Here is a 17,348-nt window from a genome sequence, read left to right on the forward strand (position 1 = left end):
CGGTCTGAATCTACGTAGCCCCAAGGCAGAACTTTCAAACGACCTTCAGTTGTATTTCTTCGTCGGTCTCTACAGGAGGTTTTATACACACATCTTTCTTTTAAATATGGAGAAATACTTGACGATTGCCTTGCTTGTAGCAGTTTGTTTCACATCAGGTAAGACATTTATATATTTTGGCATTTTGATGATTAGTTATTTTGTCAGAAGAATGTGCATAAACGGCTAATTTTAATCAATGTTGATTAAAGGTCAAACTTATAACACCATTTTTGACTTTCGCTCATATCTCCTAACATAGTTTTTTCACTTTAAAAAAGTTTTCCTATTTTTTTTTTTTAAATGGGCATTTATGTATTGTTCTGGTTCGCTATAAGGTGGCCCATGTTATAAAAGCCGTTATGATCAATCCAACTGTATAATGCCGGATACGTAGATGATATACTCTATAAAAATATAATATAAAAGGTATATGATCGGCTGTTGTATTTATGCCTCTCTGTATAGGTACGTTAGGTTTCAATACAAATATCAAACCACTGCATATTTAAGTTCATATCTCCGATTTCACTCACAAAAAAGGAAGTAATTGAGCAGTAATACATAGTGTTATGTTTTATAGATTTCATTGATTCTTTTTCAAATTTGGGCCTAGTTTTACAAATGAAATCTGCACAAAATTTTACAACATACTGCATTCACCTTTTGTCATGCAGACGTTGCTCACGATACGTGTATTTAGTTTTAAGGATCAAATTCTACTGAATACACATGTCTTTTATATGTATAGTAACTAACCGTTAAGGAGTAATTGTTTTGAACCTGTATTGTACAATTGAAAGATTGAAAGACACATGTTGACACGTTGTCCTTACACAAATATCTTAGGGGTCACCTTTTGTTTGAGAGAGAGAGAGAGAGAGAGAGAGGAGAGAGACTGACAAACAGAGACGCCGGTACATAGTTTCAAATTTTGCATTTTGAAACAATAGAAGATATGAATTATAGTTGCTGACATGTCATTTGAATTACAAATGTTGCCTCCAAGCAATTAATTCGTTGAATCGTCCTTTATATTACCCTTGGGAAAGGTAGAACATTAAGTCCTTGTAACCTTTGTCGCAATGTTTAACTTTGATGAGCGGTGACATGATTTCTTTTTCTGTCTCCGGTTCCGATTAACAAGTACAAACAATAGCCAGCGGTTCTAGGTACATTTTTTTAACCGAAGTAAATTTTTCGAGGAGACAATTATAAAACACTTGTCATTGTTTCGTTCCTTTGCTCACACCAAATGTTTTATGAAATCAAGTTGAGCTAATCACGATGCTGTTACTGTGTTAAAGTTACATGTACGAGTGTGTATTTGTGTGTGTGTCTATATATATATATATATATATATATATATATATATATATATATATATATATATATATATATATATATATATATATATATATATATATATATACACACACGGGGTTGCGCGGAAAATACGGGATCCGCGTTGACGTTACTGTATATATATATATATATATATATATATATATATATATATATATATATATATATATATATATATATATATATATATATATATATATATATATATATATTGTCGATCAAAACCAACTCATATTCAAATTTATTTAATTTTATAATTTTGAAGAATTGTGTGCTTTTTTCAAGGAAAGTAAAAGCACACAACACTGTGGGGCTTTATTTAAACCATTCCACAGCATTGATTGTTTTTGTCTCGGGTGAAACAGACTACGAATTTCTTCAAGGTCTAACTTTCTGTTTCAAGATTGACGAATCCAAGGCCGAATCGAAATTTCATATAAGATAATTTATAGTTATTTTAATTTATGAGTTATGAATACATGTATATTAAAAAAAAAATACCGTTATCTTCATGAAAATCCTGGTCTTATCTTGACCCATTTTAGTGAAATTAATTAAAGAGACATTGTAGAATGCAAAATATAAAATTAGACTAAAACTTGAGTATTTTTTGGAAGACATATCAAAATAGATTTTTTTTAACATCCTCTCCAAAGTTGAGAAACAAACCTCTTTTATAAGCGCCAGTACTGCATTTAGGTACTTGATTTTTTTTAACAGGCTATGCTTTAAACTGTATAACATGCGACTCGGCGACTGACAAAGAGTGTGGAGACCCCTTCACAGCAAATCAAGAGAAATACCTCGTCAAGTGTGAACCTGAGGAAACTTACTGCGGGAAAACAGTCAGCACTGAAGACATTCGATCCCGTAAGTATTCGGTCCACTTTGGTTTTAACGAGATCCAATTTGACGAGACACCGCTTGTAATGTATTTGTATTCACCGGATAATACATGTATTATACTCTCTTAGACTTTCTTAACTCTTTGTTAAACATCATTCTTTTTAAAAAAAATAGTTAGAGAGGCAATTTTACAATGCTTTGATTAGTTATATTGATAAGGTACAGCATCATTCGAGTCTTGATATACATTATTATTAAATGTTAAAAATCAATTGTACAGAAGTTTAATGTTTTTATTACTAGTATACGATTCTGTATTATTTTAATCCTTTTATTTATCCATAGCACCACTTGTCGTAAGAAAATGCGTAGCTGATCGAAGCAATCAGAACTACACTTGGAATCCAGAGGCCACTTGTCAGGAAATGAACCAGCTTACCGTGTGCTATTGCAAATCCAGCCGGTGTAATGGCAGTGACAAAAGCAGTCTCTGTATTTCATTGTTAACCATTGCTGTATTGTTTGCCTACATATTCAGAAAAAGTTACTAGACAATAAACAAGTAATGAAGAAAATTTTATGACGCGCTGAATTTCGGAAGACACAATGAAATTAAAGAAAAATTATATACTATACATGTATATATGTTACTATCATTCATAATGAGAACTGATATTTTTTTTTTACATATGAATGCTTCACATTTTTTACAATTAGTAATTCAATATGCAATCGACTGTTTTACACCATGCATAACTTTTCTAATTGCTCGCCATCATTTGAAACATAAATGTGAGGTTTATATATTGTAATGAATTTGCTGAATACTACCGTTATGGTAATAAAACTTTAGCTACAACATAGAGACTTTTTTTTGTTTCATTAATCGATTGCAAGTGCGATGCAAATATCACTTGCAGCAATATGTCACTTGCAAGAGGATATAATTGCAGGGCATCACTGAATTCTCTCAATTTATTGCACTGACGATATATCAATTATGACAGACTTTTTCTGTTGTTGAACAACGTGCACCATTTTTATAAAGTGGACTAATTAGGGTATGACTTAGATTAGCTAGGACTCTATCAAAGTTAAGGTGCATCTCTCAGATGAAAATATCGATAAAATTATTGTGATGCACTTTTGAACATGAAAATATGTGTTTATTAAAAAGTAGCATGATTAATTTATTTTGCTCACTTTCTTAATGCATTTAATATAATATAAGGGCTTTATTTTGTATAAACCAAAACGATATTTCGAATATTTAGATAGGAATAAGGTGCAAGCTTTTTAAATAACAAGGGAGTTAAGCTATCACGATTCAGAAATGTTATTGAGTAAATTTCTTTCATTAAAGTGAAATCATTAGGCCGAAAAATATTGTACGTATAAGTCATATGTGAAGCACTTGGAATATGCCTAATTTATTGGCGATAGTTTAGAGGGGCATGGTCACAATTTTGGTCAAAAATTATTTTTCCGTTTTTAATGTTTACAATGCTTTAGTAAGTCATTTGTAATGGTTGACCAAAATTTGAGTGTCAGTCGTGGTGTTAAAAGTGAGATGATAATTCTTTGCTATGTAAACAAAGCTTTTGTTTACATTTTGAATACTGAAATGTAAATTCCAGTTTTAGACCAAAAATAATGTGTTTAACGTTAGGAAATTTTTATTTATGCTTAAAATGAATAAGAAGATATACAAATAAGTTTGAAAAAGATTTTTACTGGTATGTTGAACCCATGTAAACAAAAACAGGACACGAGCCTTGTTTACATGACAAAGAGTTGCGAGCCCTTGCTTATATCTCTACGACTGACTCTCAAGATTCATTTGATCTTTAGAATTGCATTCATAAAGCATTGTAAAAATTAAACACAGAAAAATAAAATTTGACCAAAATCGTCACATGCCCCTTTAAATGCTTTATGATTTTCTATCCCAGTATTCTGATAATATACTGTTGTGTAAAATACACTATATTTTTGCAACAATGAAACATAAATGAAAGTAATTTTCTTTTTTGATAAACTCTTAAAAGTTTGATAAAATGATAATGACCTTAATGTTTAATTACATATTGTATGCAATAGTTAGACTACCTATTATGTGCATGTTTCTTGTACATGGCAATTTTTAATGAAACTAATACGAGATTAATAAACTGCACATATCCGATAAACATTAACTCTGAAAAACTTTTTTATTTCAAAGATCATGGGATCGAATAGTCCGAAATACCAAATGCTTTCCTGGCCTTTTCCAACGATTTTGGTATTTTACCTGCCAGAAAAACGACGTTTTTCTGGCATTGAAAATATCAAAATCGTTAAACAAGCCAAGATAATGTCAGCTATTTCGGATAAGGGATTGAAATAGGATCTCGTACATGCATTCTCATACGACAGTGTACCATGCTAGTGAGTGTCCAATTTACAGCAAAAGGCCTTATTCAAAGAAACAGCACTAACAAAATATCAATTTAGTCAATGGTTTACTCCATGCATTTCTTATTTTATGAAAAATTGTGCACATATGAACGTTTTAAGTCAACTTATCAGACAACTGAATATAATTCTTATCTTAATGAATACATGTCCGTTTTTAGGACTTCTATTATTTTTTTAATCTATATGAAGATTTTAAAAGTTTTTTTTTTATTCTGATGAATATAGGCCTGTTTGTACTTTGATAACCACAAGTTTGCCGTTCTATACATATAACTTTAAAACGTTGAAAAAATTCGATAATCATTTTTCTCTTTCAAATTTCAAATGTTATGTTCGGAGGAAATGCAAACGTTAATCAAATCATATGTAATAAGTAATAGTTGGGTAAGTATTAAATTACATGTATTTACTAAGCCCTATCAAAACATGACAAACAATAAAATATGAAATCACTGCTTGGTTTAATTCTTTATTAATTTGACGCAACAAGTCTATTTACAATTGCCTTATCATCATTTTCGCTGACTTCAGAGACCTCCAAGTGTTTCCCCAATGGTACCAACATAATTCCTTTGCATCGACACGTGAGTTTTTTCGATACTCTCCATTCAAATTGGTATAGAAACATGTGGAACTGAACCACCCTGCTGAATTGAAGGTTGCTGCACAATTTTCCTTATAGTGATCATGATCCTTATCTTTGGTACTAAAATATGTGTTGTTGGAATTCTGCATACTATCTCCTTAAGTAAAAAAAATACAGTGCACACGTTGTAATTTACACCAAATTCAGCATAACCGACTATTTTAAAATTTCTTTCTGATTGCTTATAAGAAACAACAAATGTAAATATACCCAATCTAATTAAAATTAGACTTGTAATTCCGCTCCTCTACGATACGCTATATCGAAAACCGGGGAGCGGATGGAAGTTCTAATTTTAATTAGATTGTAAATATACCCAGCAAGAACTCTTATTTTAATTTTATGGTATATGCGTAACAACGATTTCACATTCAACATACCCAGTCCCTTGGTTCCGTTAAAACTCCCAAGGGTCAGCTTGTATTTGTTAGCCTCGTTATCCACAAAAAATGATGAATATAATGCGTGAGCTTTTTCTCTCGAAAATTTCATCAAGTCAATTCTTAGAATTTGTTTCTTATCTTTTGTCAATTCATGAATGGCGTCATTTCCTGTAACAAAAAAAAACACTTATAATCATTACACCGTATGTAATTCATTTATACCTGTAATATAAGAGAACGGTACATCAAGTGGTACCTACCCAACCAATACTCGTGTTCAGCGTGACCAAACCCATTTTTGTAATCTTTCCAGTTTCTGAAGAAGTTTGTTTTACCGTCTATTCTCCTTTGTATTACCTATTATTACAACAATTATTAAGTGAAATATAGTTAACTTTGGGATGTGATGAAATAATTGTGAAGTGGTTTTTTTTTAATCTAATCAAATTAGTGGGAACGTTTACAATTTTAAATGATGTCTAGATTTCCGCATAAATTTTGGCAATAGGTTATCTAAACAATATTTAACAAAACTGTTGTGTTATTTTTATTTTAAAGTTTATTTCCGCTAAATATCTATGCACAAAACATTTATTGTTACAGTTAGAAAAAGTATCAGTTAATTATTTTGCAAGAAAACAGTAGGTAAATGAGTATTTATACCAGAATCATTGGGTTTGGATTAGTTATATACTGACTACTCACCGTCCACCCCCCTCCATCAGTGGTCATGTCACAGAACGCTGTCTTTTTTGTCGTCGGGGTTGGGTAAATTGTGTACACCCCGTCTCTAATCGACGGTCTGTGTTTCTTTATGTCAGCACAGTCCTTGTATCTGCTACGGACCCCTTAAACGTTTCAACAAAATGAAAATTAAAAAGAAAACTGTTGAATTGATATCAAATTTTTCCCTTTTTTTTTTTTTTTTTTTTTTTTTTTTTTTAATTGAAAATGTATGTACGTGATTTAAGGAAGACTTGTCCCTTCTTTAGTTTAAAGCTTGACTGGATATCTAGAGTCATTGGACCGTGAATGGACAGAGCTGTGTCCTGGTGGTCCCAGTTAGATTTCTCCAACATGGACTTCATCTCATCTGAAAATGTAGCATGGTTATTTTTTTTTTAAGTATTTTATCCAAAAATATACAAATAAGTACATAGGTGAATATGGATTGAACAACAGGCAAACATAGTCTATATTAGTTCTCTCCATTATCATCATAATATAATTATTAGGGACTAACTTAATGTCGCAAAGGTCATTCATATTGAATAGTAGAGAAAATAATAGAATGTATAGAAGAAAAATAATATCAAAATGATATATCCAGTTTTATGGTTGGCCATTAATCTGTCCGTTATTTAAATTAACTGAATAGCAAAATCATTTTTTATGATATTGTTGTCACAGAGTTGATAATCATTAAATAAAATATCAACCCTCAATAAGCTAGGGGTAAACTTTAATTATTTAGACACTTTTGCAAATTTAAGATCAGTATTAAGTAAATAGAAATTGTCAACTGAAGACTTTCTACATGTTGAATTACCTGAGAGGTGAAGTTTGATTCCCTTGGCATCAACACCCAACATGAGCATCGTGATAACAACAAGTGTCCACATTGTGAATTGTTGTCGACCTAGAACAATCAACAGTCTGCCATATATACTGTTGTGTATTGATGTATTTTTAAAGTATGTAATTATAATGAAATGGAACACTAGTTCATTTGAAAATGATATCAAATTATTGACTGATTTTTAAAAAGTAATATCCTTATTCTTATTTACATGATATAAATTAAATAAAACATGAAAAATAACTGTCCGCTTAATTATTGGATTTTTTATTTATTTTTTGCATGTTTTTTCTTTATTTAAAGGTGGAGAAAGTAAAGCTATTTAAAATATGTGGTGGCTTCTAAATAATTATTTGCGATCGACAGATACTTACTTTAATTGGTGTCCTTCAAATAAAACATTAATCACCAACGGGGTTCTGTACATTTGAATCGTTTAATAATCTACCATCGTTAAAGATAATATATTATATGGTAAGCTAAGGTTTGTCGAATAATTGTATTGTTCAATTAGAAATCTTCAATCATGTATACAGGGTAGGAAACTTTCTTGTAATTTTAATTGAAATTAACTCGCACAAACTAGATCTCTTTGCTTTATGTTTTCAACGTAAAAAGTTTTCAATCGAACGACTGGACAACAAACGCATTCGTGCTGCCAACGTACGTCAGTTAAAATGGTAAGAAATACACAATGTTATCTCTATTATAATAATGAAAATCTGTTATTTGTCTCCTCCAGAAAAGGGGAAGGGAAATATTGGACTCATTATCATGCAGTTACATCATAAATCCCGAACCACTAAAAAATAATTTTCTAAGAGGTAATTCTTCTACTACACACACGTAGAAAGATCCATTCTTTAGTGACAACCAAGTCTTCTACAACAACCCAGGGTTAATCTTTTCATAATAACACAGGACGTGAAGTAAAACGTTAACCCTATTTTGGTAAAAATATCTTTTCGATGGACTACAATTTAAAAATCGCCCCGATTTAGCAATATTCCTTATACAGAACGTATTTTACGTATTCTTAATATTCAACTTTGCCTCTAAAAATATATTTTTTAACGCGTCCTAGGCCTCTTTTTTTTTTTTTTAGTAAATCACAATTTTGAACAAAACTTGCACTCAGATATGTGTGTTTAATACCAATTCATTATAATTATTGGATAAGGTGTTTGTACAAAATTACATGTTACTATGAAAGTCACATGAAAATAGGAAAACCAGAGTGTTGTAAACTGATTTTAATAAAACATTTTATAGAGAAGTTTAATTCAAACACTCACATACATGTATTAGTTTTTGAGTATTTTTAAAATGATCTTTATTCTATATTCATTTTCATTTACGTTGTATGTGACAATAACATTATTTTGTTTAAAAAAGACATAAAGTTTTAAATACTTGACAATCGCTCAACCAAAGGCTCCGAATATTCCACTAGGAGATTTCAATATTAACGAAAACTCATTTTCTCTTGAATGTGATCAATATTTTAAAAAATTTAATACGAGATTAATACATTTCTATATATACTAGTAGTGAGTAAATTAAGAAATCAATTCTTTGTTGTAGAAAGTAAATTATATTATTTCGATTTTAACATGACATATTTTTTTATCAATTAAAAAAGAGTTGGTTGTATTGTCATTAAATGAAATACATTTCATTCTGATTCGTATCGAAACAAGACAAACAATAAAACACTATTATATCATTGCTTGGTTTTATTCTTTATCAATTTTACTCGACGAGTCTGTTTACATTGGCCGTATCATAATTTTCGCAGACTTCAGCGACCTCCACGTGTTTCCCCAATGGTACCAAGTTAATTCTCTGCCATTGTTCTGGGAGTCTTTTCGGTACTCCCCATTCAAATTGGTATTGAAACACCCAGCATTGAACCACCCTGCTGTTTTGTTGATTTCTGCACAGTTTCTTTTGTCGTTGTCATTATCTTTATCCTTAGTATTAAAGTACGCGTTGTTAGAATGTCTTAGACTATCGCCTGAATTTGAAAGAAAAAATACATGTATTATATGCATCAGGTTGGAGTAAAAAATAAGGAATTTAGAAAGTTTTAAGTATGCCTGAATATTAAATGTCTTCTTAACAATGAACACATAGACCGAATAAAGATTATTTAGACAAATTTTAAACACTGACGTTTCTCTATTTCATGTACTAAACTCAACAATACCAGTATTTATTCTTTATTTACAGATTACGATAATTAGCATGATAGGTCTTATTTTATTATCATGGATTAAGTATGCACCGTACATGTTGTAATAACTAATTCTTTCTAAACATACCTAAACCTTTTGTTCCATTGAAACTCCCAAGCGTCATTTTATACTTGTTAGCCTCGTTATCCACAAAAAATTGCGAATAAACTGCATGAGCCCTCTCTCCAGAAAATTTCATCAAATCAATTCTAAGAATTTGTTTCTCATCTTTTGTCAATTCATGAATGGCGTCATTTCCTGAGACAACAAAACATTTATAATAATTACACAGTACTATTCATTTATAATGCATGTATATGAGAACGGTACATAAAGTTGTACCTACCCAACCAATACTCGTGTTCAGCGTGACCAAACCCTTTTTTGTAATCTTTCCACTTTCTGAAGAAGTTTGTTTCCCCGTCAATTCTCCTTTGTATAACCTACCAGTACAACGATTTTAATGAAATACAGTCAACATCGAGATGTGTTGGAATTATTTGTGTATTGGTGGGGTTTTTTTTAATTTAAAAATCGTTACTTTTGCAATTTTGTACGAATTCTAGATTAGTTATTAAAACAATATTTCACAAAAATACCATTTTATTTTATTTTAAATAAGTTTTATTTTATAGTTTATTTCTGCAAAATTATCGTGCAGAAACAAAACATTAATTTTACAGTAGAAAAAGTATCATTTAAGAATAAACGAGTCCAAAATAATTGGCTCTGATTCATCTAATTTTGTCCCAAATTTTACTGACTACTCACCGTCCACCCCCCTCCATCAGTGGTCATGTCACAGAAAACTGTCTTGTTTGTTCCTTGGGTTGGGTAAATTGTGTACACTCCATCTCTACTCAACGGTCTGTGTTTATTTATGTCAGCACAGTCATTGTATCTGCTATGGACCCCTTAAACGTTTCAACAAAATGAAAATTAAAAAGAAAACTGTTGAATTGTTATCCAATTTGTCCTTCTTTTTTCTTTTTTTTGAAAATGTATGTACGTGATTTAAGGAAGACTTGTCCTTCCTTCAATTTAAAGCTGGATTGGATATCCAGAGTCATTGGACCGTGAATGGACAATGCTGTGTCCTTGTGGTCCCAGTTAGATTTCTCCAACATGGACTTCATCTCATCTGAAAATGCAGCATGGTTATTTTTTTTTAAAGTATTTTATCCAAAAATATACAAATAAGTACATAGGTGAATATGGATTGAACAACAGGCAAACATAGTCTATATTAGTTCTCCCCATTATCATCATAACATAATTATAAGGGACTTACTGAATGTCGCAAAGGTCATTCATATGGAATAGTAGAGAAAATAATAGAATGAATAGAAGAAAAATAATATCAAAATGGTATATCCAGTTTTATGGTTGGCCATTAATCTGTCCGTTATTTAAATTAACTGAATAGCAAAATCAATTTTTTATGATGAGCTTTTATAAAACAGATATTGTAGTCACAGAGTTTATAATCATTACATAAAATATCAACCCTCAATAAGCTAGGGGTAAACTTCAATTATTAAGACACTTTTGCAAATTTGAGATCAGTATTAAGTAAATAAAATTGTCAACTGAAGACAATCTACAGGTTTAATTACCTGAGAGGTGAAGTTTGATTCCCTTGGCATCAACACCCAACATGAGCATCGTGATAACAACAAGTGGCCACATTGTGAATTGTTGTCGACCAAATACAACCGACAGTCTACTTTTTATACTGTTGTGTATTGATGTATTCTTAAAGTATGTAATTATAATGAAATGAAATATCTGGTGCATTTGAAAATGATACCAAATCTATCAATGTAATTTAATAATGCATTCATTTCATCCATAGTTAGATTTTCTTCTTTTTTCATTTTTAAAAAAGATAACCCTCCAAATTAGATCAATATTTTGTATAAGATAAATCAGTTGCAAAATATTAATACATGTATTTAATTTTCAATTCTTGAAACTGGTATAATGAATTACTATATTACAGGAACAGTCTATTTGAGTTTTTATTTTTTTATTTTTTCTCTTATCGTTAACAAAAGTATGCATATACCATTTGCCCGGAATAAATGACTGGTACTTTCTTAGAAATTTTAAGTCAAGTGGGTTAGATAAGCATACTAATAGCTGATAATCTCTCATTATCTTTCTCTGTTTTTGATAGATCCCACGAAAGACGCGTTAAAACAAATAACAGCACTAAGCAGATTTTCTGCAGATGATATCATTTTGTTGTAGAAAGACTAATTTAGATTCTAACATGACACATTGAAATTCTCGCATTCAAAAAGAATTGGCTGATTAGCATTAAAAATGAAATACACTTTATAAGTTGAATATCTTTTAATACAATATTGAAAAATAAATACCTGTCCTATTGCAGACGGTTGACTCCTTTTCAAAACTCCGTCAAGAGGAAAAAGTGTAGATCATAAAAGAAGATTTTGATGGCGTTATCTATGAATTAATTATAATCCGTGTTATTTTCTGACCACACTTTTGGTGAAAAAAAAATGAATATTGAAGCGATGTTTAGTAAATGAACAGTATTAAATGGAGAGAAAGAATAAAAAGGAAAACATATAACAGCGTTTCAGCCAAGTTAGGAACCGTCAGAAGGTCGATTGAGAAAACAAACGTCACTTCCGTTCTTAAATCTGTTGTTTTGGATGGTGACAAAAGTTTATAAGTTTGATTGTTGTCATAGAATTTCAAATTTTGTTAAAAAAAAAAGTTTAATGAATTCCTTAAGAAATAACTTAATTTTTTAAAACAAAACAGCCCTTGCATTGAAATTTAGTTAAGTACAACTACAAGTTTAGGTTCATTATTACTTTATCTTGAGCAGCTTCAACAAACTGTTAAGCTTGAGAAACAACATTTAGGAAACAACAGCAGACTGAAACGAAATAGAATTCTTGTTCGTTGGCTTTCTGAATGATTAGTTTCTATTTGCGTACTATCAAAGTTGCTCTAGCCCTCTGCACCTAACCAGTAAAGACTCTAACCTCGCCTAGAAAGGTTTGTTTAATATTTTGTCCAGTGTAGAAAGACTCGAAATCTCCACATGAGTGGAATGAGAATAATGAATATTCATGAAACAAGAAAAGTTAAATGAGTTGGCCTATAACCAGTAAGCAAGCCTAGCCGGTGGCTTCCAATAATGTGTTTATGCTTGGTTGTTTGACAAAATAAAGCATTTAAAAATCATCATTACTTCAATAATCAAGACAATAACTGCCGAAAATCGTAAGGTTTTGAAAACCACATCAGGTTTAAAAGTTTTGATTTCGTTTGAAGTACCTTAGCTGGTATTTTATTTTTGTTAAAAATACTGTCCCTTACTTAAACATGTTCACTGTTACAAGAAGTGCAATTTTTTCGCTTAAAATTGATAAAAACTTTCTTTTTTACAGGATAAAATTTTTTTTGGAAACTATGGGTTAATGATTTTCATGATTCCCATTTTGTTTTTCAAAGTGCGTTATAATATCGACGATATTAATCCACTTTGGAAAAAATTTTTTTTTTTCAAAGTGCGTTGATTTTGGTCTAAAATTAACGTAGTCTGAAAATGTTTTTCAAAGAGCGTAGTTTTTTCAAAGTGCATTGCCACATACGTCCATATAAGAAAGTTAAAGAAACCCAGCAATGATTCCATTCCAATGATTCCTACTTAACCGAGATTCGTAGGACACCTTTACGCAATCTTATAGAAACAATTTATTGTTCACACCTCCCCCCCCCCCTTATCTTTTTATCTTAATAAAAAGTAATAATTTGAAAATTTTCACCTCTTATTATGAAGCTTGTGACAATTTCATTAATTTTATTTTTTAAACATTATTTCTAATAAATTTGATCTTTTTGTGTAACATTTTTCTGACAAGAAGACATGTCCTGCATGCTAGTTTTCATTATAGAGTACTGATTTCCAAATTCCTACACATAACAATCAATTGAGGGAAAGCTAAATGTGTGAAAAATCAAAAATCTACTTTTTAAAACAAATTCACTTCTCCTTTAGCAGCAAATTTGATGAGTTTCTGAGAAAAAGCAAACCAAATATTACCAAATTTATTTTAGGTTTAAGGTGGAAGGCTACATCGTCAAAACATGTCTGACTTCCGTTCGAAACGCCATTGTGTTCCGGATTGATAACATTATGTCGTGGTACAAAATAGCTATACACCGTTTAATTGAACTCTTCTAACTAAGGAGGTGAGATGGGAATGAAATCACCAAAACGCTTAGAAAATATGTCAATTTTCTTCCTTTTTAAAGCTTTTAACTAACATTGATTATCAGCTGTTTTGTACGGAAAACGTGGAATCTAAATGATATACAGTTTATCTTACTGCACTTGGCAGTATACCTGGTACATAATAGGTTTTATCAAACACTCCTATGTCCACTCATGTAAAAAAAAATTGCTTTGATTTAAGAAAAGAAAAGCTTATCAACATTTAAATTTCACATTTTAAGTATACATGTACCTTGTGGTTCAAAAACTGAATTTGATACTTGTAGTTTTTAATTTCAGAGTGACATGTACATTATCACTCAGAGAATTTATGAACCTTTTAAAATATTTAAAAAGTTCAGAAAAAAGGACTTCATGTTTTTTGTATAAATCAAACACTTTTATTGATTTCAGTATCACCCTGACTTGGTGGGTGCTTATTATGGGAGGGGCATTGTATATCAAAGAATGGGTATTCAGGTAATACTTAAGATTTCTCTGAAATTCTTTCATTTAATCATTACTAAACAAATTCCAATATACTTTGCAAGTAAATGTATGATTATGCCTATAAACTGAAACATTTAATATTTTTGTTTTATAAACAAGGAAATTGCGAATGCAGCAAAGAGTGTTCGTGAATTCACTGAGGCCATAATGAAAGATGAAAACCACCATGAGATTTATGAAAGGAGAGCAGAGGTCTGTCTTTTGAATTATTCAGATACTCACTGAGTGGAAAGTAAAGCTGATATTTTTGATAGATAAGGAAGAAAGTACAGTTGAACTTCGATATCTCAAACACTGATATCTCGAATACAATGGATATGTCGAAGTGAATTTGGAAGTCCCAAACACTTATTTTTTAAGTACTTTACCCTCAATATCTCGAATACTTGGATATCTCAAAGTTTTTTAAACAGTCCCATCTAGTTCGAGATAACAAAGTTTGACTGTATTGTTAAATCTCATTTGATAATTTAGCATGTATTTTTTTTGTATTTTTTTCAGTCATACATAGCTCTTCAATATTTCAATGATGCTCTGAAAGATCTTAATATTGCTGCAAAGTCCAGTTCATCCAAACGCTTGTTTTTTATTCGAGGCATAGTGCACCTTTTATTGGAAGTAAGAACTATTTATAGTGCTTATGAGAATTTTAAAAACTTGCATGTACATCCATTTTTTTATTCATGTACACTCTACTTGTTCCTTATTCCTTAGTTACCAAATGCATTTGGGGTTTTTTTAAATTACCGTTTCGATTCCGTAAAAAAACATTCTCTGAGGTATAGTAAGCAAGTTTAGCATTTGTAACAGTATTTATTGCAAAACCTGAAGAGTTTATTTACATTGGTATGATTTTGATAGAACTTCGTGGAGGCAGAGGAAGATTTCAGGAGGAATCTGGACACAGACAATTCCTTGTATGTGGGCTCTTACTTTCATCTGGGATTGGCTCTGTATTATCAGGGGAAAGTCAGGGTAAGCCAAGCATTCTAAACTAGAAAAAATAAAAATGCATTATTCAAATATTATTAAGTTCACTCATGTGGATCCATCAACTGGTAAAAGAGAAGAAGAAAGAATTTAGAATGTATTACTTGGTCATGTACGTACTGGTATTTCTAATGGGTCATGACTAAATGTATTTCATTTGGATATTTTTTGTTTTTACAGAATGCAATTGAAGTCTTTAAAGACGTTTTGAAATTAAAACCTGACCACGTAGAAGCCTCAACAAGTTTAGGGCAAGCTTTCAGGTATATATAATTTTTTAAGGTGGAAGGCTACATCGTCAAAACATGTCTGACTTCCGTTCGAAACGCCATTGTGTTCCGGATTGATAACATTATGTCGTGGTACAAAATAGCTATACACCGTTTAATTGAACTCTTCTAACTAAGGAGGTGAGATGGGAATGAAATCACCAAAACGCTTAGAAAATATGTCAATTTTCTTCCTGTTTAAAGCTTTTAACTAACATTGATTATCAGCTGTTTTGTACGGAAAACGTGGAATCTAAATGATATACAGTTTCCCTGCTCTGCTGCTATTGGCAACACATTTTTGTCATGTCATCTGCAACAGACGATCATACATATGTGGCGGATTATCGATATAGGTAAGCAGATGTCAAATTTTCATTTAAACTATATATGTACGATGAATATAAAACGAAAGTACCGTAGTACGATCTCTTGAATTGATCCTAACTTCCCAAATTAAAAAAAACATTTGCAGTAAAAGACTTTCACTGAAACTTTGACATTAAACTAATGTATTTTGATTAAAATAGATACAACTAGGTAGCAATAGCAGTGAAAGCCCGGATTTGCAAGCCAAATGAGGGAAAGACAGAATTCTGAAAAGGAGCATGTTTTTCATTTCCATACATGCATGTGTATCACTATGGACATCTAATGTATGTATTAATATGCGTATGGTTGTTGTTTATAATTGCTATTGTATATAAAAAAAGTAAAAGGCAATTTATAATATAATAAACTACTAATATTTTGTTCTGAAGAGTTAAATATATATATATAAAAGCATTCATCAATAATATGATTTTTCAGCTTCAAACATTATCATAAGCACTACTTATCTAATATCTACATATTTAGCATAAACTTGTTCCCTTTTTTAATTTTTCTTCGTGATTTTTATTAATTAAAAAATTGATCCCAAGATATTTGAGACCATGTAAAATAAAGAAAGACAACTCTTAAACAGGATCTTTCATACCAAGATTTTTGCAATAATTAAGTATTTCCTTTAATTTTTCAATTTCATTCAATTTCTTTTCTTCATCCCATTCACATACGAATATTGTTTATATTTTCAGGTTTTTGTGGGATTTTGTCCAGCAGTTTGCCTTTAAAGAATTTTTTTATATTTTAGTTTCATTTTTATGTGGATTCCAATAAAAATCATACAAACTTCATTCATGATTTTTTTGTTTTTCATTTCTAAACTTAATAACATTTCACTTTCATAAGAATTTTAAAACAGGAATGTTTAAAAATTTGATAAATAAGGGGTTATCTGGAACCAGACTGATATTTTAAAAATTCTCTAGAAAATAGTGTATTGTATTTTGAGGTATATTATTGTTGAATACTGTGCCTAGTATTGGTAACAAATGCATGCAACAAAAATCTCCTACACTTATTTGGTGTAGAGATCCACCTTAAGAAAATATGGACATTTAAGTGAAATCAATATTTCCTATCTTCTCTCTTTTACGCTGATCTATATTGATCCGTTTAAACATCTTTTCCTTTCGAAGAATGATATATCTAAGCATTGAATCATTATTTTTTGAAAGATGTGGTCTCATAACTGCAACGGTGTGTGCATACAAATTGAATAACGCGCGCTAGCCCGTTATGAAAATTTGTTTGCACACACCGTTGCAGTTATGAGAACACATCTTTCAAAAAATAATGATTTAATGCTTATATTTACGTTTTTTAAAACATTTTTTCCCTTTCTGCAAATATATTTATTTTAAAAAATCTCTGCCTTATTCAAG

The 17,348-nt window shown here is 30.6% G+C and overlaps 2 protein-coding genes across 2 annotated transcripts; one reads left to right on the top strand and one right to left on the bottom strand.

Annotated features, from left to right (window-relative positions):
* LOC128178581 (uncharacterized) lies at positions 1–3,113 on the top strand. Its single transcript, XM_052845827.1, has 3 exons — positions 1–158; positions 2,125–2,274; positions 2,596–3,113. The coding sequence occupies exons 1-3, from the start codon at positions 107–109 to the stop codon at positions 2,799–2,801; spliced, it is 408 nt and encodes a 135-aa protein (XP_052701787.1). The 5' UTR covers positions 1–106; the 3' UTR covers positions 2,802–3,113.
* Positions 3,114–5,163: 2,050 nt separating this feature from the next.
* Positions 5,164–11,291, bottom strand: LOC128177524 (angiopoietin-related protein 7-like). Its single transcript, XM_052844249.1, has 11 exons — positions 11,169–11,291; positions 10,562–10,693; positions 10,324–10,466; positions 9,899–9,995; positions 9,640–9,810; positions 9,196–9,332; positions 6,698–6,830; positions 6,442–6,584; positions 5,997–6,093; positions 5,734–5,904; positions 5,164–5,450 (listed from the first exon to the last, which is right to left on the bottom strand). The coding sequence occupies exons 1-11, from the start codon at positions 11,239–11,241 to the stop codon at positions 5,203–5,205; spliced, it is 1,545 nt and encodes a 514-aa protein (XP_052700209.1). The 5' UTR covers positions 11,242–11,291; the 3' UTR covers positions 5,164–5,202.
* Between the last annotated feature and the right edge of the window lie 6,057 nt (positions 11,292–17,348).

The sequence above is a fragment of the Crassostrea angulata genome, chromosome 3, assembly GCF_025612915.1.
Source record: "Crassostrea angulata isolate pt1a10 chromosome 3, ASM2561291v2, whole genome shotgun sequence".
Taxonomy (NCBI): domain Eukaryota; kingdom Metazoa; phylum Mollusca; class Bivalvia; order Ostreida; family Ostreidae; genus Magallana; species Magallana angulata.

Excerpts from the sequence above, each read along its gene's own strand:
- LOC128178581 (XM_052845827.1), top strand. The coding sequence starts at position 107 with ATGGAGAAATACTTGACGATTGCCTTGCTTGTAGCAGTTTGTTTCACA. Across the intron at positions 159-2,124 it reads AGCAGTTTGTTTCACATCAG|GCTATGCTTTAAACTGTATA; the intron begins GTAAGACATTTA and ends TTTTTTTAACAG. Across the intron at positions 2,275-2,595 it reads CACTGAAGACATTCGATCCC|CACCACTTGTCGTAAGAAAA; the intron begins GTAAGTATTCGG and ends ATTTATCCATAG.
- LOC128177524 (XM_052844249.1), bottom strand. The coding sequence starts at position 11,241 with ATGTGGCCACTTGTTGTTATCACGATGCTCATGTTGGGTGTTGATGCC. Across the intron at positions 9,811-9,898 it reads TGAACACGAGTATTGGTTGG|GAAATGACGCCATTCATGAA; the intron begins GTAGGTACAACT and ends TTGTTGTCTCAG. Across the intron at positions 5,905-5,996 it reads TGAACACGAGTATTGGTTGG|GAAATGACGCCATTCATGAA; the intron begins GTAGGTACCACT and ends TTTTTGTTACAG.